Genomic DNA, 26,489 nt, shown 5'->3' on the forward strand with positions numbered 1-26,489 from the left:
CAGAAACCCTTTATGATGGATGCCTTAGTAGAAACTAAAACCTACAAAACAAGTAAATTATATACAAGCTTTTCATCCAATATCCAGCTGTGGAGTACAGTATACTTTCTATGGAATCAAAACCATGACTTTCGTCACAAAAAGCAGTGTGCATGTATCACTATAAAGCAAGAATACTAATTACTGGGTATAAGCTATATGACATAATGTCAAAGCCCAAATGCACCATATGAATTATAGACCTGCTAATGAGAGCTGAAAGCAAAATAACCGACTTGCAGAATGCTTGAATGAAAAATAGTGACAACAACAGCTAATGGACAGTTTTAGTTTACTACTGAGTATTAACCATGTAAAAACAGTTAGAAAGTGTAATATTCTTTAAAATTTCTTATAGCCACATATCAAGTCAAGCCATCATCTTTTCATTTTTGATGAAACTCTCGAAGCATGGCTAAATCAAAATAGGTGGCAGTGCAAAGGTACTGATACTGTAAAGCTAGAGCTGGAAGACTTTGACACAGGAATCCCATTATGTCATTCCCTTTTCCCTCATTGTGATGTGAACCTCATGCAAAATACGGGCGTGCTGAAGGGGAGCAGGTGTGAATGCAGAGCAGCAGAAGTGTGAGTTTGAACAGGTGTAACTGGGATGTCAATGGTTAGGGTCTCACTCCTGCTATAAAAGAAACAGAAAGACATTAAAGATCAGTTTCTTATTGTGTCCATTGCTGATAAAGTCACTGTTAGAGTAAGGTGAGACACCACAGGTGAATATGTGAATATATACAGAACAGATATCACCTTGATGAAATCCCACAATACAATTTACATAAAAAAATGTACTTTTTTTCTGCAAGTTTCTGAAATTTTATCGAAATAGACAACAATCTGCATACATACATACATTAGTTAATAACCAATAACCAATATATAAATCTGAACAATGAATAAATTCCAAATGATGTAAAATTTATTTTGTTGGTACAAAAATCTTCTTTGATGTTGGAAATCTACTTTTATCCCTTAATGAATAAAAAAATATTTTAAAATAGAGAAAAGTAGAAGAAATGCCATGTTTTTAAGGTATAAACTATTTTATATATATCAGCCTCTAAATGGTATTAAACCAAACTTAAAAAAAAAAACTTGAAAAAACTTTAGTAAAATCCTTGAGATTACAAAACTAAAAAATGTTTTGCTTGTTTCCAACACCACGCTTCATGCTTACACTGTACTGAAGTAACGGTGCACGAGTCATGGTCATAATGATTATTTTTGTATACTCTGCCTTAGTGGTGTGTTTTATAGAGCAAACTGAAGCCTGAGCTTTTGACAGTTTTTCACAAGTATTTGTGAAATGCTGTGAAAAAGTATTTGCCCCTTTCAGATTTCTTCTTTTTTCTTTTCTTTTCTTTTTTGCATATTGTCACACTTGCATCTTTCAGATCCTCAATCAAACAATTTTTTTTACACTTTTTTTGGAAAGCTGTGTTCACTTTAGCTTGCCACACTTAGGCCTGGTTATTGGCAGATCTGTTAAGTCAATCAAACAGAACCTGTCAACAACCTTCCACAAAATGAAGAAGCCTAAAAGATCTTAAAGAAAGAAAGAAACTTAAAAACGATGAGAAACAAAGTCACTGACATCTTTCAGTCTGGAAATGCTTACAAAGCCATTTCTAAGGCTTTGGGACTCCAGTGAACCATGAGGAAGGCCTTTATCCACAAATGGAGAAACCTTGGAGTAGTGGTAAACCTTCCCAGGAGTGACCGGCCTACGAAAATTACTCTGAGAGTGCATCGACAAGTCATCCAGGAGGTCACAAAAGAACACAGAACACTATCTAAAGAACAGAAGACTTTACTCATTAGGTTAAGGTCATGATTCAACAATACAGAGTTCCAAGGAGAAAACCACTGCTGACCAAAAAGAACACAAAAGCTCGCCTCACATTTGCCAAAAAACATCTTGATGACATTTGGGAAAATATTCTGTGGACTGAATAGACAAAAGTTGAACTTTTTGGAAGGTTTGAGTCCTATTACATCTGGCATAAAACTAACACAGCATTTCATAAACAGATCATACCAGCGGATCATACTTCAGGACCTTGACGAACCATAAATTCTGCTCTCTAGCAGAAATCCTGAAGGAGAATGTCAGGCCCTAAGTTCATGGCCTGAAGTTCAAGCTCACTCAAGTTATGCAATAAGACAACAATAAGAAACACACCACCAAGTCCACCTCTGAATTGCCCTAAAAAAATTTAAAAAAAAAAACAAACAAAATGAAGGTTTTGAGTAGTCTGGACTTAAATCAGATTGAGATGCTTTGGCATTATATTAAGCAGGCCGTTTCCATCCAGTGTGGCTGAATTAAAACGATTCTGCAAAGAGAAGTGAACCAAAACTGCTCCACAGCAATGTGAAAGACTCATTGCCAGGTATCACAACCACTTAATTGCAGTTCCTGCTGTCAGTGGTCACACAACCAATCATTAGGTTTAGGGAGCACTTACTGTTTCACACAGGTCCAGGTAGATTTGGTTAACTTTTTCCCTTAATAAATGAAATCTTCATTTAAAAGCTGCATTTTATATTTATGCTTATTATTAAAATTTATTTGAATATCTGAAACATGAAAGTGTACCAAATATGCAAAAAACTAAGAAATGAAGGAGGACATACTTGGCCATGTTTGATATGGGCATCAAACATTTTAACAGACAATTTAACAGACAATGCTTCCACAGATACAATTTTTTTTTCTAGAGGGGAAAGCAGCTTAAAACTGATCAGTGCATATTTTCCTTCAAGTGTGTCAACTTTAAAACATAAAGATCATCAGCCATTAGCCTCAGCATCATTAATCAATGCTTTCACGACCATTGTTCTCTATAAATACAATATAATGCATGTTCAGTGCCGCTGTTGTTGTTCAGAGTTAGGACACTTTGCTTTGTGACTGAAAGCTGTAACTTGGTCATTTGCCCTTTACTTCATTGCTCAGCCGTCTATTTCTGATGAAGAAGTTGGAAGGCTACAAGCAAGGAGTGCTATTTAGAGTTGAAGCTGACACTCGACAAACACTTTTCCACTCCTATTGTTCACACTTTGGTCCAAGCACTGATGCCTTCATGTCAGAAGAAACATGATATTTGAACACGAAGAAGCAAGGCAGCTTTATATGCCAAAGTCAATATCTTTTTCATGATTTATGTTGTAAAGTCAAACGTTTTAACTTGTCCCATGTAGCTGTGGTAGCTCATCTTAGGTTTTTATCATTAGCACTGAGTGAATAAGCCTGGTGATCGAGCCCGATTTGCTTCTTAAATGGCTAGTAATCCTTTTCAGCAGTCAGTTGTAATGTGACAATCAAGCAGCTGCACTCTGGTATGTCTGACAGCTCTCTGACACTCCGCACGGTTCCCCAAGTCCAGGTGGGACTTGGGGAACAGCCCACAGCAAAAACATGACAGTCATCCCAGGAGTCTGGAACTTTCTTTATACTGGGAAACAAGGTCAGGGTGAGGGTTTTTTTAAATATAGATCGCAGTGCCACAGAGCTGAACCTGTGCCCAAAAATCTCCAGCAGCAGATTTGATTTACAGTGAGAAGCTACGCTGGTAGAAAGAGAAGTTGGTGGGTTGTAGTAGTTACGAGCTCCTGCTGGGCTATAAATCAGTCAAGGCTTATCCTACTTGTCCAGAAAATGTTTTGAAGGGCAGACACACTTCATCTCAAGTTTGTTTCCCCCAGGACTGACCAACATAAAGCCCTGGTTTAACATGTACAATGTACAGCTTTACAGTGTTAAAAGAAGTATTCACTTTACCCGAGTGAAAGTAGAGATAACCCCAATGTAGAGACACTAAAAATATCTCCAGCAAAAGGACTAATTTGATATTTTAGGAAATGTGTGTTGTCATTCGCCCTTTACTTTATTCTAGGCTGTCTATTTCTGATAAAGGAAGTGGTGACCTATACCACACTTAAGTTTGTAAATACAAAGCTACAGCTATGTCTGTAAAGGAAGAAAGGAAGGAAGAAAGCTAAAGCTAGCAGTTGGTTTGGTTACCAAAGGGGTTCTGGTCATTGGATACTCCATGAACAGGAAGTCACTGGATAAAGACAAATAGTCTAGAATATAACCCACCTGAAATCACACGCAGATTTATTTATTTTTTTTAAGTTTCTAATGACCTTTTAACTTTTACTGACTCGGGAGATTCTGCTATTTTAATATTATTAGACCTCAGTGCTGCTTTTGACACAGTAGATCACAGGATTCTTATCTCTCGACTGGAACAATGTGCCGGAATTAAAGGGCTTGCTTTGGAATGGTTTAAATCCTACTTATCTAATCGTACTTTCTCTGTTAGATTCAGAGACACATTGTCTCCAAAGATAACCCTTTTTTGGGGGGGTCCCCCAGGGCTCTATCCTTGGTCCAGTCCTTTTTTCAATTTATATGCTCCCGTTGGGATCTATTTTTAAAAAATATGGAATTTCGTTTCACTGTTACGCAGATGATTCTCAGATTTACCTTCCACTAAAATGAAAATCTGTGAATCCTCTGAAGGGACTGTTTGATTGTCTAGAAGATGTCAAGGCATGGATGGCTCTAAATTTTCTAAATCTAAATGAACAGAAAACTGAGGTCATTGTCTTTGGTCCTTCTGACCATTATGACCATGGCCCCTTAGAAAGTGATAAAAAACCATTTGCAAGAAATTTAGGGGGGATTTTTGACAGCAATTTAACATTTCATAAACAGATAAATAATGTAGTCAAAACCAGTTTCCTTCATCTTCGCCTAATTACAAAAGTTAAGCCCTTTCTCTGTTTCAGAGATTTTGAGAAAGCGATCCATGCCTTCAACTCATCTCGCCTCGACTTCTGTAATAGTCTCTAGTCTGGTGTCACCTCTTCATCAACTGGCCAACTGCAGCTAGCTCCTAACTGGCACACACAAGCGAGATCATATATCTCCTATACTTGCATCACTACACTGGCTGCCAGTCAGCTTTCGAATTGACTTTAAGATCTTAACACTTGTTTTTAAGTCCTTGCATGGACTAGCCCCTACATATCTTGCTGATCTCCTAACCTGGTATTCTCCCCCAAGATCCTTGAGGTCTGCAGACCAAATGCTTTTGGTTATCCCTAGGTCCAGATTAAAACACAGAGGAGACCGGGTATTTGCTGTGACTGCCCCCAAACTTTGGAATACATTGCCTTTGCATATCAGATCCTCCCCAACACTGGATACTTTTAAAAGTCGTCTAAAGACCCGTTTTTATTCTTTTGATTCATCATGAGTTTGTTACTATTATTCTTTTTTATGATTTTATTCTCTTTTTTATGATTTTATTCTCTTCTAAAACACTATTCTGTTTTTTTATGTTTATTGCCTTGTCCATTTTATTGTACAGTACTTTAGTCAACACCTGTTGTTTTAAAAGTGCTGTATAAATAACTTTGAACTATTGTTTTTTAAATGATCGGTTGTTTGCCCTCATTTCCCATCTCTGAAAGCTAAGCTAACGAGTAGCTAGGTGTCACTTCATATTAACTCTACCATAAGAGAGTCTATCTGTTTAGTATTTGTTAAACCTTTTCTCTGACATTAAACAAGGAACAACTATTAAACTCTTTTAGTGGTATATTATAGTTATGCACGAGTGTTACTGTATGTTAGACTATTTATTTTTACTTGTGCAATGATAAATGTTCAGTATTGAGTAAGGGTACTTAGTTACATTTGACCACTGCATACAGTCACTTCAGAATCTTACCATTAACGAGAAAACTTGCCTCCCACAGCCACCTGTGCAAGCAGAAGGAATAAAAGAAACAAAATAAATGAGGGAAGACAAATCATCCACTGGTATTCAGGCAAATTATTATCTAAGTATTCACAGCGCTTCTTTTTTTTCCATATTTTGATGGATGGATCAAATTCATTTTTCACCTCAAAGTTCTTCATACAGTGCTCAATAATGAAGGTGAAGGTGAAAAAAAATGCTTGATACATTCTTTGAAATGTATTAAAAATAAAAAATAAAAAATAACATGTACATAAGGATTTACAGCCTTTGCTCAACACTTTATTGAAGCACCTTTGGCAGCAGTTACAGTCTCAAGTCTTTTTCAATATGATGTTAGAGGTTCGGGTCATAGTCCTGTTGGAAAATGAACCTTCGCCCCGGTCCAGAGTGCTTTTGTGCAGCTTATCATCAAGTACATCTCTGTAAATTGTTGCATTCATCTTTTCTCTGACCCTGACTAGTCTCCCAGTTCCTGCTGCTGAAAAACATCCAAAAGGATGATGCTGCCACCACCATGCTTCACTATAGGAATGGCATTGGCCAGGCCATGAGCACTGTCTGGTTTCCTCCAAACATGACTCTTGGCATTCAGGCCAAAGAGTTCGATCTTTGTTTCATCAGAACAGAGAATTTTGTTTATTGTGGTCTGAGAGTCCTTCAGGTAAGCTTTGGCAAACTCCAGGTGGGCTGTCATATACCTTTTGCTGAGGATTGGCTTCCATCTTGCCTCTCATACAGGCCTGATTGCTGGAGTGCTGTAGAAATAGTTGTCCTTCTGGAAGGTTTTCCTGTCTTTATCAGAGTCACCATCGGGTTCTTGGTCACATCCCTGACTAAAGCCATTCTACCCTAATTGCTCAGATTGGCTGGGCAGCCAACTCTACTAAGAGTCCAAAGTTCTTCATTTACAGGTGATGGAGGCCTCCATCACAGTGGCCAGAAAAATGTCTGCACTTTTCCCCAGATCTGTGCTCAATGCCTTAGACTTCATGGATTGGTTTGTGCACTGTCTAGTATGGCACTTTATATAGACAAGTATGTGCCTTTCCAAATCATGTCCAATCAACTGAATCTACCACAGGTGAACTCCAGTTAAGTTGTAGAAAGGTCTGACAGATGCTCAGGATGCATCTGAGCTCAATTTGGAGTATTTTTATTTATTCATTTATTATATTTTTTAATAAATTTGCAAGAATTTCAAGCAACCTTTTTTCACTTCGTCATTATGGTATATCGTGTGTAGAACTTGAGGTGAAACACAAATAAGGCTATAACATGACAAAATGTGGAACGAGTGAATTACTGGAGCAGCCGTGTATCTTATGTTTTTACTTAAGATTCCAAATCAGTAACATCAGCTTGAAGTCACATTTTCACAAATGACCACTTTCACTCATGTATTAGGTAGACTACATCAGGAATAACAACTATAACCTCATCATTGTAAATCCTTTAAAACACTAACATTGCCCCTTCAAAGAACAGTGTCTGTGTCTTTACCTTTCCAGGCGTAGAGCCCTTCTTTGCTTCCCACATGCCACGCTTGTTACCCCCATCAGCTGGTTTCACATCCTGTCACAAACAAAATGCACAAAAAGATTGTTAGCCCTGGGAAGTGCCAGAAGAAATATTTAGACCAGCTACTTAAGCAGAAAGTATAGAAAAGAAGAAGCTTTTATCCAAAATATTTCTCAGCAGAAAGCACAGAGGTGCTATGAGGAAATTGTCTGAAATGTTCTCCTCAACCTTCTTTAAATTAAATCAGATATTTGAAAGTGTGACCATTTTTATGGTGAGGAATGAGAAAAAGTAGCAATAACTTTGACTGTCTGTAAAACATTGGAGAGCTTTCCCTATCGGTCCTCAAACAGATTTGAAGAGCTTTATAGAATTGCTTTCATTCTGAGAAGACAGTGATTTTTTAGTAAAGGGTTTAAGTGACATGTTTAAGCAAAGGAGGACTAAAAACTAACATCACATGAAGTATGAAGTCATCAATGTCCAGGGAGTAAATGTACCAAATGATTTCCCTTCAGTGGATGCAAATACAGTTCCCAAATATATTTATTAGGCTTCTGGTTATTACTGGTGATATTGGTGAAGTATATGCAAAACCTTTACCAGTTTGAAGAGCAGACAAAAAGCAGCAGGAAAAGCTTGAGTGAGGATAGCTGAAGGAAAGAGCACAGAAAGGCTGAAAAATATCACTAGCACAGTAAAGACACAGTAAAGATTTGATGCAAAGATCCACACATGCACCAGACTGCGGTACAGCTTCAACCCATCAGGGGGAAGTGTTACTGCAAGAGTAACAGCAAGGTTACAGCACTTCTCTGGCCAAGATATTTGATACCAAAGTTATCTCGCTCATAAATTTTGCTTAAGAACAATGTCACACGTCATCTACCAACCTTACTGCACATAAATGTGTCTCCAGACAGTTTTTACTAGCAGCTGGTGTCTGACTTTAAGAAGATGGCACAGTGCTCACTGACTACCCTAGGACACATTTATTTATGCTATATGACCATAAAGAGAACAAATTAAATCATTAAGTTTCCATCTACTTGTTGTGACATGTCATAATATGTGATAGCTATGAATAGATATGACCCTTTCCCCCTTTTCCAAAGGACACTCAAAGTATGGACTCATCAGCAGGACTAAAACATGCATTTCAGGGAGAGTTAAATGCAAACAGAAAAAAACTGAGATTTCTGTTTGAAAATACTGCAGTTTTCTGGAATATAGGATTTAAATACAAAATAAATGATGTTAAAAAGAATGCAGAATGGGTTGTGAAAGAAGGCACTCAGCCATTAAACCACCTGACAATCAACTAGTGCCAGGTGTTTCACGGCTCTTCTGTTGTCTGCAATAGATAAATACTTTTTTTGCTTCTGTACAAAGATTTCTCATGGGTTCCTGTTCAAATAAATTAATTGAAGCTTTTCCCATCATGTGTACAAGAACTCAAAGAAAGCCATGACAGCATATGCTGTTCAGTAAACTCTCCATGTGGTGTTGCTAGACTTCAGACAGCAGCACCGTCCAGCCCTGGAGTGCAGACCCAAAGGCTGCAGCCAACAAAGGACAGGCATGTTGATGTGCAAATGAGCACATCAGCATGTGCAGAATATCAAGGGATTACTCTGCTGAAGACTGGCGTCTGATTTACAATAGTGTGTGGATGTGTGATCACGGCAAGGATTTATCAGGTCTTACTGCGGGCTTTGCTGCTGCTGATGGTGCTGGCTTTGCAGCTGCTGATGGCGCTGGTGCCGGTGCTGCTGCTGCAGGTGCTGGCGCCACTGTCTTCTCGCCTTCTGCCGGCTTTCCCGTCCAACTGTTGATACGTCCGGTCACACTTCCTTTGATACCGGCCACATCCTGGTGAGGAAACACCTTAAATATGCAATCACACACTAAACCACACTAAGCCTCTTTCTGTCTCATTCTCCGTTACCTTGTTTGCAGGAGAGGGACTTTCAGAGGTGCTGCCCACGTTACCTTTCTCCCACATACTTTTGATGCTGCGTGTTCCCCCCGTAGGAATATCTGCCACTGGAGACTTGGGAGATTTTACATCTTTGTTTCCCTGTAAAAAGATAATAATAATGATAATGGATTGCATTTATATAGCGCTTTTCTAGGCACCCAAAGATGTATTTAGTTACATTTACATGGGCAAACACAGGAGCACGCTGACTAAAGCTCAGGGACACAAATAACAACATAGATTTAAATTTACCCAAGAACATTAATGTACTTAAGCACAATTTTAAGATAACTGTGCTTCATTTCAATTTATCAATTTTAGTCTACAATTTACTGAGATAAAAAGCCTCAAAATAATGATCGGCACTTTTCAGAGCTTTGACATTAGGTCTATGTTGCAATACAAATATAACTAACTGTAACTTTTAATCATTTAGTAACAAGTGAAGAAAATACAGCTTTTTAAAAAAAAAAAAAAATTAATCTACACATATTTAATTTGAAATATACACCCTTCATGTGTGTATATTTCGAATTCACAGGCTAACATTGAACATTTTATCTGCTACATTTACTTAGATAAGATTTTAAATCTTATCTAAATTTAAATCTTGATGGATCCTCAGTCTTAACAAATATTTACTGTCCAGCTCTTTTTTTCCATTACCATTTTAGTCAGACTCACATTAGTTAAAAAAATTTATTCTTTCCATCTACAACCTATATTTGGAAGTATTGCTCTCTTCTGGGACCTACCCACCCATCTATGTGCATACATGGAAGTTTGGGTAAGAAAGGCCTGGGACAGGGAGACCACCAGCAAAGATCTCCCAAAGGGTATGGAGCAAAGGAGGAAAAAATTACAACAGACAAACGCTAATCAAGTCAGACACTTGAGAAGGATGAGCTGGGCTGAAGGTGGGTTGTAAAGCACAAGTAAGCAGGATAAGCAGCTTAAATAGTGGCTGCAATGAGATTTGCCAATAGAACTATTTCCAGGTAATCATTTTGATTTGAAATAGTCAATAAACAGGCATCGCTAATTAAATATGTGTAGATTCTATTGTATTAGGTGGAGAGTCTTAATTGGTATGATTAATAATACCTGTGTTTACCTTCTATTTCATATGAAATAGGTCTACTGGATGTGCTGAATGTGAGTCATTATGAACCGTGGGTTGAGCTTGACTTTGTCATCTGCCTGAACTAACACTACACTTCACCTTTCAGCCTGGTTTGACCCATTAATAGAGATGAGTCGATGACACTTAACCATACATATAATGTGAGACTTGCTCCATTTAAACCATTTACACCAAAAAAATGTGTTTCTCGTGTAGCTGATGCATCTAACTCTGACTTCAAATGGACCATTTTAAGGTTGTTGCATTGGTTGCAACTTAAAAGAATATATGATCAAATAAAACATGACTATTACTGCTACCTTTATTAAGGATGGTGATTAATATTTAACATACAAATCAGCTCTCACCTGGATGGCAGAAGTGTATTGTTCCATTCTGTTGCCAATCTTGGAGACAATAGGAGTGTGTGACACTCTGGCTGTGGTGCTGCACAGATGAACCAGGCACTGGGCATTAGTAAAAGCCACCAACCACTTATTTATCTTTTTCTCTTGTACTGGAAAAAAAATCTTTTTGCGGCTTACCTTTTCTGGGCTGATTTACTGAGGAATTCTGCCTTCTCCCCAATCTGCACAAAACAAAGCGGATTTTTACACCAAGTAGCGTTTCAAAGCCACAAATCATATTCTGCAATTCAATTCAATTCTATTTATATAGCGCCAAATCAGAAGAACAGTCACCTCAAAGTGCTTCATATTGTAAGGTAAAAACCTACAATCATACAGAGAAAACCCCAACAGTGAAACGTGAACAAGCACTTGGCGACAGTGGGAAGGAAAAACTTCCTTTAAACAGGAAGGAATCCAGGCTCAGGGAGGGGCAGCAATCTGCCATGACCGGTCAGTGCTGTGAGGTGGGGGACACGACAAAAGACACACTCTACAAAAAAGCTATGGCAGCGTTGCACCACAAGGTGTCATTATTTTTTTTAATCAATAGCATACAGCTTATATCAGCGGAATTAAAACCAGAACTTGATAAGGGAATGCCAAATTAACAAAAACAGTAGCCAGGAAAAAATGTTTGACCATAAAGGGAGAACAACAATATCTGTGCTCCACTTCGCACAAAGCATGGAAATAGGGGGAAACAGCTTGGCTGGCTCTGTCATCAAGTAACAAAATGAACCAGGCAGCACTCCAAATCATCTCACAGTATGTGACCGTACAAAACCTAGATTTGAAAATGAAACAGTGTGTTTTTTGCTTAGTACATGTCCTTGAGTCTCTGGTTGCCTTCCAACCTCATGGTAACAAAAAACTCAAGGAATTTCTTTCAATTACATAAAAGTTTATAAAAAACAGATACATTATTTATACAGGACAGCTATATTTTACAGCCTGTACTATTACAGTGTCACTATTTTAAAGAGTTTACTCACACAAGTTGTAATAAAAGCATTTTTCTCTATTCAGCTGGGTTTTCAGATATCTGGCTATGATTTCAAAGTTTGTTATTATTATAGTGCTCAAAGTATATATAGTGCATTTATAAAGCATTTATTTAAATTACTCTAAAAAGATACACAGACACTTTTTGTTTCTACTGTGGATAAGTGGCCATATGTTTAGCTGGCTTTGCAGGATCTGGGCAAATACAACCGAGACTGTGTGTGTAAACTCAACTCAGTGAACCTTGTGTGACAACTCTAAGCCGTACGAACCAATTCTCAGACACTCACCTTAGAGGAGCCTTTGGGACTGATAGCAAAGGTGGGTTTTGTAGACCCCTCCTCCATCTGTTTCTTCTTCTCTGCAGCCTCCGCCCTCCTTTTCTCTATTTCCTCCTTCATCCTCTTTCTCTCCTCCTGTTACAAAAGCCCCATTTTGCTGTCACATTTCTGTAGCCACACATGATAAATAGCACATATCCAAACCCATGCGCCATCTTAAATTGGTATATTTAACCCCTGAATGTCAAATAACACATCCTCGCCTGCTCTTTGGCTTTCTTTTCCTCTAGCGCCTGTTTCCTTTGCCTCTCCTCTTCCTCCAGGATCTTCTTCCTCTCCTCTCTCTTCCTCTTCAGCTCCTCCAGCTCTGCCTCGGCACCCTGCTGCTTCTGCTTCATCTTCTCAAACTCCTCACTTTCCGCATTGTTTCGTCGGCGCTTCAGCTCTTGCAGTTTTCGCTCAGCCTCCTGTCGCTCCAGGTCTTCTGCTTTAGTGGAGGGCGGATTGTCCCTGCTCGCAAACAGGCACAGTTTACTAAATTCACATGTTAAAACATGCAGCTTAGACTTAACAGTGATCAAAATTATTGACTGTCTAAAAGCAGTGGTCCCATTACATTGTGGAGGCAGTTTGCCAAGATTTACCTTGATGTCTTTTCCGTTTTCTTTAATTTACTTTCAATGACAGCTCCATTCTGTTTGGTTGGCTCAATCTTTCAAAAAAAGACGGGAAAATAAAAGTTTTTCTTCCATAAAAGAAAAATAAACATATTGAATATTGACAGCTAGTATTGTTTTACCTTCTCCTTAAACCCAAATCTCTTCGGCTTCTCCTCCTTCACACGAAGATGTGAAAATAAGAGAGAAAGAAAAGATCAGCAAACATCCAGTGTTACACACACACACACACACACACACACACACACACACACACACACACACACACACACACACACAAGACAAAGGCCATCAAACAATAGTGGAGTATTGGTAGTGAACGCAAAGCAGATGTAAGCTAAAGATCTATGACACTGCAGCATCCTTGATATCACCACCTCCAGCAAAACACTGCGACTGCACTGTGATCTGTGACCAAACCACAAAACCACATCACACAGCAAAGCAAGAACAAACCCACATAAATAAAGAGTGTTTTTTTACTTTGCAAATAGTTACATTAACACAAAAGTCCCACGAATCCCATCAATACCTCCTCTTTCTTCTTCTTCTCTTCCATCTCTCTCTTTTTGCGCTTATCCTCTTCCTCTTTTTTCTTCTTCTCTTCAGCCTCCTTTTTCCTTTTTTCCTCCTCTACTTTCTTCTTCTCTTCCACTTCCCTTTTTCGTCTCTCCTCCTCTTCTTTCTTCCTTTGTTTCTCCTCTTCCTCCTTTTTCTTCTTCTCTTCCATTTCCTTCTTTCGTTTTTCCTCTTCTGCTTTCTTTTTCTTTTCTTCCATCTCCCTTTTCAGTTTTTCCTCTTCCTGTTTCTTCTTCTTTTCCTCCAGCTCCTTTTTTTGCCTTTCCTCCTCCTCTTTCTTCTCCTTTTCCTCCAGCTCCTTTCTTTGTGTTTCCTCTTCCTCCTTTCTCAGTCTCTCTTCCACCTCTGTTTTCTGCTTCTCTTCCTCTTCTTTCTTTTGTCTCTCTTCCAGCTCTCTTTTCTGTCTTTCCTCCTCTTCTTTTTTCATTTGTTCCTCCATCTCTTGTTTTTGTTTTTCCTCTTCCTCTTGTTTAAGCCTCTCCTCAGTTTCCTTCTGTTGTTTTTCCTCTTCTTCCTTCTTTCTCCTTTCCTCCTCCTCCCTTAGCATCTTTTCTTCCTCCTCCTTCTTGAGTTTTTCCTCCATTTCCCTTTTTTGTCTCTCTTCCTCCTCTATCCTCTGCTTTTCTTCCATATCTTTTTGATGCCTTTCTTCTTCTTCTTGCCTCTTTTTTTCTTCTTCTTCTTCATTGTCAACACCAGGCACAGGCTCATCTTCAGCATCTTTCTTTTCTAAACCTGGCTCCTCAGTGTCCACCTCTGTTGCTGCAGCCTTCTCCTCAGTCTCTTCCTACAAAAACAAATTAAATTTACTTCCCGTCAGTTTTATGGAGTTGGATTAATGAGTCTAAAAGAGGTAAAAAGACATAAAACTCTACCTCATTTCCTGTTGTTTGTGTTCTTGATTCTTCAACAGATTCCTGACAATCACACCAAAAATAAATCAATTAATCAATAAAAAAATCACAATATAAAAACTTTTTTCCCCAGTAAATACATTATAATTTATAAAACAAACAAAAAAGCTGAAACACATCTTACCTTCCTATCCTCCTTTGTGTCTTCTTCCTCTTTCCTCCAAGAGTTAGTATCAGTACTTGTCACCTCCTCCTGGGCAGATTCCTCCTCCTTCTTCTCCTCCTCCTCCTCTGTATTTTGTTGCCTGCTGCTGCTGATGGAAGTCTGCTCTTCCAATGTGACGTCTGTGCCATTGGTGGTGCCAATAGTGGGATCGAGCTCCTTCTGTCTCTCCATGGCGTCCTTCATTCTCTTTTGCCTGCGTTCCTCCCTTCTGGCGAGGCGCTCCAGCAAAGCTTGGTCATCATCTGCCCCTTCGTTTCCGGCCGTGGAGGACTCCGTCTCTGTCACGCTGAAAAATTAATGAACAAAAACAAAACACCAAAGATTAAATTCAATCAAAGTCGAACCTCAAAATCTTGGCTGCTATCAAATGTTTTGGTCTGATCAAGTGTGATGAACCCACAAGTCTTTCTGAGTGGAATTTTCTCCTGTGGCTAACCAGCGAAAACATCAATCCAAGAACCTCACAACCGCTGGAGCTTTCCAAATATTAAGGCTGGAGGGCTTTATCAATACCAAACACTTAGATAGGCTGTAGAGCTGCTGCGTTTTTCTTTTTCTCTCTCTCTCAGTGACACTTACGTATTTTGTTTTTTGTGACACAGTTCATTTGTGCAATAGGCCAAGGTAATAAAATGTGCTGCTTTTATACACAACAATTCAACTTGTGTGTAAATTTATTTTTCATACGTCAAAAAAAAAAAGTTTTTTTCATTAAGAAAACCCCTAATGGGAAGTTACTTATTTAACCTCATTCTAGATGATGTCTACACATCTTACCTGTTAGTATCGATCACCTCAGTCGTACCAGATTCCTCTGAGTCTTTCATCTTCTTTCTCTCCTCCCTTGCGCGTCTCCTTCGCTCCCGAGCCTCTTCCTCATCATCATCATTGGTGTTACCTGTCCTGAAAGAGCACATGTACAGAATTACAGTGTTTGTTAAAATGCATTTTAGTTTTTTGGGTTAAACCATGAAAACACGTCAAGCCACGTGAAAGCTACTTTGGCTTAATGGCAGCTTTTGTGCTAAAATATCACTGTCTAGTGATAATGGCCAAAACACCCAATGAATCCAAGGTCCACTACTGATGATCTGTCTTTAAAAATTATACTCTAGATCAGATTTCTAATCCCTAAACCTAACCAAGGAAGTTAAAAGAAGCAGAAAATAAAATTGGTATAATTTGTGATAAAAGGCCCGAAACACCCTGTGAAGTTAAGCCACAACTGATGACTGATGACCACGCTGGTAAAGCTTTCGGGCTGCCTTTCTTCATAGCAGCCATCCCTCAAGACTTTCTTCATTTGAAGCAATGCATTATCAGAGATTGTAACATCTAATCCTTTATTGAATCTGTAAATGCCTTGGTTTGGAGTTTGTGATATAGTTTCGGCTCATGTTTTTTTTTTTTTTTTTTGCCTATCACTTTGCTCGTGTATGCCTAGTAGTTTAACTTCCTGTCTTTGGCTTTTTCCCTCCTGTCCTGGCACTGTCAGTCTAAATAGTCGGTTCTGCATTTTCATCCCACCCCTTTAAGCTTCTCATGGATTCTGCCCATTTACTACACGTTTGCCTACGTGAGAACGCTGGATCCTTCCCAATGGTACTTTCCTCTTCTAGTATTTGTATTAGTATTAAAAGCTGACTGTAAATTCACTTTGACGCTGTATAGATGAACAGATTAAAACAAATTATGGACCTAACTGTAAATGCTTTGAGCTCCATGGACCTCGTGGTTATGCCTACTTTACTTGTGACACACTATGACATGTTATGTAATTCTTTAGTGTAGAGTGGAGTTTCTCATACACATTCTATTTAATGTTTTTAAGAAACCTAAAGTGACAAAACAAGTGTTTTTCCTGATAAAAATTTAAAAAACTTCACATAAATCAAAAACACAATTTCCTCCAAAAGAAATATGTGATATGTGACATTTTTATGTTGACCACATGAGAAGCTAAAAAGCCATACCATCTAAAGCTGATTTCAAAAGACACGATGAAGATTTGAGATACCACAACTGAGAGGAAAATAGTCTATGAGAAATAATTATAAACACACATGCTACACGTGCAAATGTCACATCCAAGAAGATGCGTGTACTTCAAAAGACTGGCTCACTTGGGACTTAATACTACAACATGTAATATATGAAAAAGGGAGAAAAAGCAACAGAATAGGGATGCAGAACAATGCTTTTCCTCTCCATCAACCCCATATCTCCTGTCAGTGACTTTCATCCAGCTTTGAATGCTTCCACAGTTAATTTTTCAGCATGCCTGGGAGTATCTTTTTAAGTATTACCAGGCTTTATGAGGCAGAGAGGGAGCTTGAAATGGTCCATTGATAGCACACGGGTATTATTTCCCTCTGCTCTTCCTGAATCTGCGAGGCAATCTTTTACAGATGTTGCGAGAGGTGGAAGGCAACCACAAGAATCCTTTCTGTCTTTAAAACAGCAACAAAGACCTAAATGAGGCGGAAATCCAATAAATCCACAGGCAAAGGTTTCTCCAAATGGCACGGATCACCTAGAGAAATCAGTGAGGAAGCAATCCAATTAGAGAGAACCCCACCCAAAGCTTGAAGCTTCCTGACTGAGTGCTGTCAAAATGTCACAGTTACATTTCCAGACAACCAGCCCGGGGGACACGAAACATAATAAATGAGGGGAAATATGATGGGAGCTACTTGGCTAACAGAGGTGCTGAGTGAAATGAAGGAAAGAGACTAAAAAGCTCAGCTCAGTGTAAGTCTCAAGCCCTCGGAGCAGGCTATTATGCACTGGAATAAAAATGACAGTCAAAACATTCCAGTGTCGGCAGCGTTTGGAGAGGAACTGGAAGGCATAAAAGGAAGGGCAGGCTGGTTTGGCATGGCCGGCTGTGAGAAAATTGCAAGGAATGCTCTTCGTTGCTTGGGCACTGATGGCACATCTGATATGACAGCACCCGACTGGAAAAAACACAACATGCTGGGCTATGTTTGGACATCTTGATTATATGATCACATAAAGGATTAAAGTGATCATAATCTGTTCAAATCCATTCAGAGAGTAAAATGCAGTGACCGCAGTGTTTGATCATCAGTTTAATTAGCTCTGTGATTAAACACTTCTGACATCTTTAAGTGTCAGCATCTCTCACTTTGTTTCTACTCCACCTGAGGTCACAGCAAGTACAAACCTTCTACTTTACACCACTGGAGTGGATATCAGCACCATCTTTTAAACATTATTGTTTAATTTACTGAGCACATGAAAGAGACTGAATGAAACAACAGAGAATGAAAGATAAATCCAAACAGCAGCACAGATGACAGTCCCCTTAATGAGCTCAGGATAGTGTGGAGATCATTGGGCCATTATCGGCTCTTCCTTCTGCTCCGTGTGGAGACAAAAAACTCCATCATGCATCCTTCCATACATCAAACAACATATAGTATGCATATATAGAAAGGCCTGCTCACTGAGCATGTGTCCATGAGACGAACCAATCATCGGAGGGCACAGAAGAACGATCAGAAGAGGAACATCTTGTTTAATGTTTTTTAGAATGGTTCACTGCACCCAAGGGTTTAAAAGTGTCACCATAGATGGGACTGGGAAACAGCTGCTGTTTAAAAACGAAAAAAAAAAAAAAGTGTGTGTGTGTGTGTGTTTCGGGGTGGGCGTGGGGGGTGACTAGGCCCTGCTAATCAAATATAAAATCTATCCGGTTTGTTTTGTGAGCCGACACAAATGCTTTGCATGCTAACAATGCTAATGAGGCTTTAATTTAAGATGATGTGGTTTAGGATGTTCTAATATTCACAGTGCATTCACCCTTTTTTGTGAGTTTCACTTGTAATTGTAAAGTCTGCATGCTCAGGACTGTGTCTTTTGTGTGTGTGTGTGTGTGTGTGTGTGTGTGTGTGTGTGTGTGTGTGTGTGTGTGTGTGTGTGTGTGTGTGTGTGCGTGTGTTGTTTTGCACAGGTTTTACAGAATTACTCACTTTTCGGCTTCAAGGCGCATCTGCTCTCTCCTTTGCCTCCTCAGCTCCATGCGGCGGTCAAAGTCATCATCCATAGTGGCCAAAAGGTTCTCCTTGCTTTCTCACTAAAAGACACAAATATAATGTCAGCATGAGTATCCTAAGTTAAATGAAATGGACATTTACTTTTTAATGCACATGTAAAAAAGCCATTTCATCACTGTGGTAATTTAAACTCAATTAACAGCAGCTTGTAGGGTCCAGATTTACAGACACACATTGCAATATAACAAAGGGCCCACCCAAGGCAGCTTTTTTTTTTTAACATATGAAAAAATCAATAAAAACTTCTGTGCCTGCTGGTTTACAATACCTTAGCAATAGCGAAAGTTTAGTCCATAGACAACAGAGACTCCTCTCCTGTCATATATCAGCTTCCACAGTCTGGTTTATATCTCAGTCCTTCTGCAGCGCAAAAAGAATTCCTGCTTGTCTTTGCAGTGACTACAACTACCAGAAAAGGCAAAGCCTGCCTCTCTGCTCTCCTCTTTTTCTTTCTCAGCCTCCCTCCTCCTCAGCCAGACTCCTGCTCGCTCCCTCTGACTCTCACTTTTCCCTCCCTGATCTCTGAATTTGGGCTTAAACTTTGTCTTATTCTGCTTACTGTACCTTGTCTCCTTTATCTAGCTTATGTCAGATGTGTTGCTTTTAATTTATAAAGGTTTCTACAGAATTATTCCGTGCTTCTAAAATGCTATTCACTGCACAACCCTTACTGGTCACAGGACAGCTTTGCAGTGCGCAGTGCTTTATATTTCAGCAATTAGCCTGGCATGACTTTGATTTTCAGTTGCCAAAGAAAAAAAATGCCCATTAGCCTTTTAATTACTTTTTTCCAACTAATAATTACTATAATGAATAATATTTGTAATTACTGGCTCTGTACTGGACCCCATACATTTGTTATTTTTTCTCTCTCATTAAATTATTCAAACATGTTTGACTCGTCGTGTTTCCCTATCCTGTTATTGTAGTTTCATTGCAAAACAGATAAAGAGATCCAGTGGGAAACGCAATCTACAAACAGGTTTCTTTGAACTACAGAGGCTGGGCATTCCTGTGCATTTAAAAGGTAATTAGAGTATCCAGCATCACAGATAAAATCATAGTTCTTGTAAAAGGTTGCCAAAGCTTATAATCTACAATCAACTGTTCAGCTAGATCAATCAACTGAAAACCAAAGCCCCCATTTTAGTAATAATAAAGCTGTAATCTGGCCTGCAGGGTTTCCCAAAGCTCACTAACGTCATACAGCCTGTGCCCAGTAACTAATTGCTAGTTTTTCTGGCTTAGAGAAAAGAACTGAGGGTTCATTTAAATGCACAGACTTAGATAAAATGGCTTCTTAGGCTGACACAAAATCCTTCATTTATAGCACTTTAACAGCTTGCCACCTTATATTAACATCTGGAACACTAACTCCAAACAGCTGCCAATAAATCAAAATTCACCTTTTTTTCCTCCTCATGTAATTCTAACAAACTCATTCAGCATAATTTAAATTCATTACTTGATAATGTACACATTGTATAGGCTTTCAGCATTAACAAAAGCAACTGTATAAACCGTGCACAGTTTTTGTGTCCACAGTGTCCCCCCACTAAAGACATGGATGCTAAGCTAACTGAGAGTTCTTGGCTGAAAATGTGAGTGTGAGGGGGAACTTTTGTGTGTGTGAGTGTCTGCCAGTCCTGTAGGAACCTCCATCCATCCATCCATTCACTTCCGCTTATCCTTTTCAGGGTCGCGGGGGGCGCTGGAGCCTATCCCAGCTGTCATAGGGCGAGAGGCGGGGTACACCCTGGACAGGTCGCCAGTCTGTCGCAGGGCCAACACACAGGGACAGACAACCATTCACACTCACATTCACTCACACATTCACACCTAGTGGCAATTTGGATTATCCAATTAACCTATCCCCACAAGCTGCATGTCTTTGGACGGTGGGAGGAAGCCGGAGTACCCGGAGGGAACCCACGCAAACACGGGGAGAACATGCAAACTCCTGTAGGAACTGTAGGAACCTGTCTAGTGAAATCCTGCTTCTACTCCACTGTCATCACACCCCTGGCTGGTTAAAATAGCTGAAGAACAGCAAATTATTGAAAAGTTAGGGAATAAACCAAAGTATAGATTTATAAATGGGCTGCTGCTGATCCCACATTTGTTATTGGAATAAGACTGCTCAAATCCAGTGTTCAGCAAGCAATCAAATTATAGTTTTCCAAATGTTTGCTCTTTCTTTGGATGAACATGAAGTTGTGCAACTAGTCAATTGCTCCTAGGTGCCCTCCTACTGCTAGTAGTGCAAGCAGCAACACTTAGTCGGTCGCTGGGCCGTGCTGAATTAGAAAACATCATACCAATTTTTTTGATAGACTGCAGCTGAAAGTCATGCACCCTGTACTGAAAATAGAAAATAAAATCAGTTTAGTCTTGAGCCAAAAAGACTGCAACTATCTTTAGGAAGCTCTGACCCATGACAAATAGGCATTCCTGTCTTTCACAATAGAAACAGAACAAGAGCCAGCACTGGGAGATTACGTCACACTTTTTCTCTTAAGGTCAAACAACTCTATTTTCTAGCCTTAGAAACAATCATACAATACATTAGAAGCCAGTTCAAAGAAAGCTTAACCCAGCTAGCTTTACTTTCATTCTTGGTCATATAAGGTTATACTAAAGAGGGCCACTTCACTCTCATCGCTGTATTTTTGTTTCAAGATTTTCAGATCTGCAGAGGAGCCCACCAACAGTGAGCAGTGCATCATAATGGGACATAAGCATGTCACAGTTTAGTTTGTACTATGACCGGTACCATATACAGTCACTTAGACTTACAAACAAAATGAGCCAAAAGCGTCCCTTTCCCTGAAACACCCAAATCTGTTGAGTTTCCCAGGAAAAGGATGGCACTCTTTTAGACTTTATCCTTGTGGGAAACTGAACAGAGATTTATTGGCACCGAAAAACTGACACCCCGTTTTGATGATGGACTGAACCACCACTTACAACCACTGGCACTTTATATAACTACTGTATAATTTATCCATATATCTTACTGATCTTGATTGCACTACTGTAAATGCTGTATAGACAATCATACTGTACAATACAATAATTATAGTTTTACAACTGTTTATTAATACTTGCAATTGTATATCTATAATCTAAAATTTTCATATTTATAACCATACGTATAACCTGTTCATAGCCTGTATATAGCTTGTACATTCACTTCAGTTATAGCCTGTACATACTTATTCATAGCATACCTTCATACCGTGTACATTGTATCATATCTCTAATAGATCTATATTCTGTAATATATCTATATTATTGCTAAAGTACTTTCAGGATGGATGCAAACTGCATTTCATTGCCATGTACTTGTGACGTGTGCAATGACAATAAAGTTGCATTCTATTCTATTCTAATAGATTGCTTAATATATACATATAATCGACGGTGCTCTATAGACACCAGAATTAAACAAGGACTTTCTCTAAAATCTGGAAGAACAAGCTAAAATTCAGCATTGGGGAAAAAAAAGCTAAAATGAACATTATGTTCTCTTAATAACACATGCAAGTGCAGTTATTAGGAAATGTAATTCAAACAGCATAAAACACGTTTTTGTTGGGGACTATTTTCTGTCAGCACCAATGCACAATGATTATATTGTATACTACACATTAGCAATCAAGCAAAAGGCCTTGTATTTGTTTGCAACTACAGTACATTGTAGTGTTTTGCAAACCATGTACTATACAAACAAATAAATGATGGATATTTGGTCAGATCAATGAGTCATTCGGCCAGATACAGCATGAAAGGGAGTGCAGGGGAGAAGGTGGGTTGCAAAGCAGACTGGAGATTCTCAGAAACTGTGCCCTGTCTAAAGAAGTGCCCTTTATTAGGATTCACCTATTGGATGCACATCAGAGTATGAGTTGGGCTATCAGCTGATGTACGCTGACAATGACCAAAGCTTATTTGCCAGGATTGTGAATGAGGATGACTTTCTTTTCTGTGTACTAACTGTTAGACTCACTTGTCACTTGTTCACTAACTTAATTCTTCTCAGGGTCACAAGTGACAACCTGTTCATCACTCTCTCACAACTTCATGGGATCAGAAGAGGTCTGAGCATCATAAAAGGTGGTCTGAATTATGGATTCTATGGAGCAGCACGCAAGGACTGACTGAGCTGAACAACTCAGAGCTGTCTGAATGGTGAAGCAGGAATGTTTGGATGGGCTAATGCAAACATTGCCTCACTGGTCCATCGATGCCAGTGAAGATCTCTATTTATAAAGTTTCAAATCTCTTGAGAGTTTTTAGACTTTATAATGTTTAAACTTTCTAATGTGATTGCCTTTCTTCCCAGCTTTTGTCTACACTGAGAGCCATGCACTTAACAGCACAGACATTATTCTCCGAGTTCCCCATAACAGTGCTATCTGCAAATGGACAGATGATTTGTATAGTTCAGATTACCTCTAGGAATAACTTTTTCTATATTTTGTTATATATATTTTGTTTGAAGGCCCAAAAATATGTGGAAGCACTGATCACAGTGGCACTTTAATTTAGATATATTTCTCCCGCTACTTGAGCACAGTGGTTTCATGCAGCAAAAGAATCACAAAAAAACACACTGTTCATGAATATTTAGCCTTATATGTCTGGCTTGCATTAAGTCAGATGTAAAAATATCAAACACTGACATTTAAAGCTAAACAAAACTGTGACTTCTGAGGGAATGCGTTTACTCCAACGAAACCAAAGACACAGGCAGAATATGCAGGTACTTAGCCTAGCTTAGCGTAAAGACTGGAGGTAAAGGCTAAAGCAAGCCTGGTTACACCTAAACAAAAAAATCCCTTCTCATCACCTGTACACGTCACTAACTATATATTTATATGTCACTATTTATCTGTTCAGTGCGCATGTCATATCTATCTACACTGCTACTATTTATCCAAAATGTCAACAGTGTCAAACCATGTATATTTGTCTATAAATTAAACAGAAATGTCTATTAAACATTTACAGGTGTTGGTAGCTAACAGATTTTTTTTTTACAACTTACAACAGCTCCTACCTTTCCCAGCCTTCATCTCAAGCTAAGCTAATCATAATTTGTGGTTTCGCTTTTTCACAAAAAAGTCCCCCCAAATCATTATTAGGTACCCTATTGCTTTAAATGATGACAGCACGATCTTCTGCTACCCTGCAGCACTGTGTCATGCTGCTACCTTACTAGTTCTAATATATAAAACCCAAACCGATAGTGGGAATTCAACCTGATAACTGGAGAGCTTTCTGAAGCAGCAATGAATGGCAAAACTTCACCTTTAAAGGAAGCCAAACAACCAGCTGCAGTTCATGAGGAAGCACATTTTGCAAACATGGCATAAAGTCTACATCACAATAATATTCAGTCAGTGCTAATGTACTAAGTACATTAAAAGAAAGCCTGCAGGTCTCTGGCATATTCAGACAGATGTGACTGAACACATGTACCTATAAAATTTTAAGTAATAAAAACAGTCCTGGAAAAACACAATAGTAACCCATGCCAGTGTCCCTTATCCAAAGCGGTTAATTCACAGTAAGCCCACGTTTGACTTCTTCGTTTCTGAAAACCAACTTGGATTTAGCCCGAGAATCCCTCAAGTAGTCCATCGAAGCTCGTAATAAGTCTTATAAGCCTTTCACTAAAAGCCCCATAATTACATCAGCTACATGCTTCTCCTTTGGCTCTCCAGTTTTGTGTAAACACCATGTGCTGTTTGTATATTGTCGGCCTTTGTGATTACTGCCTTACTGATGGTGTCTTTACAGAGTGTCTCCAAATGTATCAGTCAGACATCAAAAAGAGCCTGAGACAGAGACTCTGTTCTGTTCAACACTGTTCCTAATGTGTGATTAACATTTGGTTTGGCACGTAAGAGAAAACTTCACATCTTCAATCAGGAAATGTTCACCACAGACAGGCAGACAGCTGGATATTAGTAACTGCACAGCTCTGTCTCTATTGCAATGAGTCCAGCAATAACTGTGGATGCAAGAAAAAAAGGAAAATAAACTTTTCCAGCATACTACTCTTCTAAATTATGATCATTTTAGAGAAACATGCCAGCAGACTTTATAGCTACATGTCAGTTACTGCTGAGATCGTTAACTCTGAGGGTGACAGATACTGTAAAGTAGCCGTTTCCCATTGTTTCCAGTCTTTGTGTTTTAGGTGGGCCTACAGTCACGAGGCCAGAATAATTATACATGAATATTTCTTTAATCGATTCCTTTGACTTGTATTCTGTCTGACTGGCTAATTGTAAGGTTGGTAACTGAGATCATATGACTGTTTAATACCTGCCAAAAACTGCATCAGCTAAATATCTACAGCACATATAGGATGCGCTGCAGAAACTAAATCAAAAAAGACAGACAAGTTTCTCACTGAAGGATAAAAAAAGTACTTCAACACATTTATATGTAGATAAACAGCTGCCAGAGAGGCGTTTGCAATCAATCAAGAAGCCACAGCTGCTTACTCCACATGACCAAACATGGTCACATTCAAAAAAGTCCATCACCAGGATACAAATCACACACAGTTTACAAGCAACAACATACTGTATTGGTGACCTTTTCTGTTGCTCATTAAAATATTTGTAAAAAGAGCCGAAAAGGAGTCTGTGGTGTTTTGTGGCTGTTGATGTGAAGATTTGCAACTATCTTGTCAGCTTTGTGCAAAGCGACAGGGGCCTTTAGTAAATTCGAGCCCTTCGGCTCTTGACTCTGCAGCACCGCTTGGTTTTATTAAACAAATGGTTTATAATAGCTTATAATCAGCTGATGGAAATTGTTGTTTGATTGCTGATAAAACATTGCAAAGTGGTCAGCGATCATTGACTGGAATGAAATATGTGTGGTGACACAATTCAATAAATAATCCTAATTCAAAGCCAAGTTATCGCTTCATCCTCAGCCGGGCACTCAATGGAAATAGATGCAGCTACGTGCACTCCCTGCTCCACATCCCATCAGCTCAGATGGCGTACTTGGCCTCCTTTTAAGGAAGTACACAGGCAGTGTTAGTTGTAATGTCCCTGCCATGGACAGAGATCGTGGTTTACTCAAGGAAATACCTGCTGCTAAACAAAGTGGTAACCCAGGAATAACTTATTTCCATTGTGATCACCGCGAATAAGCTTTCCAAAAATAGTGCTGGGAGGCAAAAACCCAAACTGGAAGTGATTATTAAAAAAGACCATGAGAAAAAGCAGGACCCTTGAAATGATTCCTAACTCCAAATCATTCTTCTCTTGGTGTTGGGAATGCTATTTCTCCTGTACGGCAGACTGATCGCTGACGAATGACTTCATTAACGTTAGTGCCACTAATGTTCACCCTTTAACCTCTTGTAATTTGCTCATGTGGAAAACCATTTCCTCTCCCATTTAGAGTGCCCCACCTGTACAACCAGAGACCATGCGGTGTGCTTTTCTTTCAAATCGCTCCATTGCTGAGGCACAAAGACCCATTTGTGCTCACATTAAAACACCAGCAGCTGAATTTTCCCCGTATCACTTTCTCAGTTGGCAGACTTGATTCACAACTTTTTAAATGGCTGATTTTTAACTCAAACTGCAGCAGCTCCCATGTGTTCACGCTCAAAAGACATTTTGTATTTCCATCTGTATCCAGACACAGTTGGCCCATGCAGACAATAGCGTTTGGACTGTACTAATTAAAAAGGGGGAAAAAGGAAGAAGTCATACACAGCTAAACATTAAACATAAATATCTGAATTGCTCTACTTTCTGAGAATGTGTTCTCTTGTATTTGTGCATACTGGATATGAAAGACTGGAAGTCAAATGTGCTAACAATATCTTTTACAATTTGTGCATACACAGCTGTTTTCACTTGCAGGATACAAAGTCATCCCGATTTCTG

The 26,489-nt window shown here is 39.0% G+C and overlaps 1 protein-coding gene across 3 annotated transcripts; it reads right to left on the reverse strand.

Annotated features, from left to right (window-relative positions):
• LOC134632336 (caldesmon-like) lies at positions 1 to 26,489 on the reverse strand. Of its 3 annotated transcripts, none has more exons than XM_063481016.1 (17): positions 26,446 to 26,489; positions 18,481 to 18,584; positions 15,263 to 15,388; positions 14,444 to 14,771; positions 14,281 to 14,322; positions 13,359 to 14,192; positions 12,949 to 12,984; positions 12,794 to 12,861; positions 12,413 to 12,659; positions 12,159 to 12,284; positions 11,002 to 11,045; positions 10,825 to 10,903; positions 9,301 to 9,432; positions 9,060 to 9,224; positions 7,335 to 7,406; positions 5,802 to 5,833; positions 1 to 679 (listed from the first exon to the last, which is right to left on the reverse strand). In XM_063481016.1, the coding sequence occupies exons 2-16, from the start codon at positions 18,552 to 18,554 to the stop codon at positions 5,804 to 5,806; spliced, it is 2,403 nt and encodes an 800-aa protein (XP_063337086.1). In that variant the 5' UTR covers positions 18,555 to 18,584; positions 26,446 to 26,489; the 3' UTR covers positions 1 to 679; positions 5,802 to 5,803. The 3 variants fall into 3 exon arrangements, with proteins under 3 accessions (XP_063337086.1, XP_063337085.1, XP_063337083.1); XM_063481015.1 differs by lacking the exon at positions 26,446 to 26,489 and adding an exon at positions 18,833 to 18,938 and having other exon boundaries at positions 1 to 676; XM_063481013.1 differs by lacking the exon at positions 26,446 to 26,489 and adding an exon at positions 18,833 to 18,938.

Source organism: Pelmatolapia mariae, linkage group LG7 (assembly GCF_036321145.2).
Source record: "Pelmatolapia mariae isolate MD_Pm_ZW linkage group LG7, Pm_UMD_F_2, whole genome shotgun sequence".
Classification (NCBI taxonomy): Eukaryota; Metazoa; Chordata; class Actinopteri; order Cichliformes; family Cichlidae; genus Pelmatolapia; species Pelmatolapia mariae.

What these genes read in the sequence shown, in the direction of transcription:
- LOC134632336 (XM_063481016.1), bottom strand. Translation starts at nt 18,554, where the DNA reads ATGGATGATGACTTTGACCGCCGCATGGAGCTGAGGAGGCAAAGGAGA. An exon ending in GAGGTGATCGATACTAACAG is followed by an intron (nt 14,772 to 15,262) that starts GTAAGATGTGTA and finishes TTAATTTTTCAG; the next exon opens with CGTGACAGAGACGGAGTCCT. An exon ending in CAGCAGCAGCAAAGCCCGCA is followed by an intron (nt 7,407 to 9,059) that starts GTAAGACCTGAT and finishes TGTTTGTGACAG; the next exon opens with GATGTGAAACCAGCTGATGG.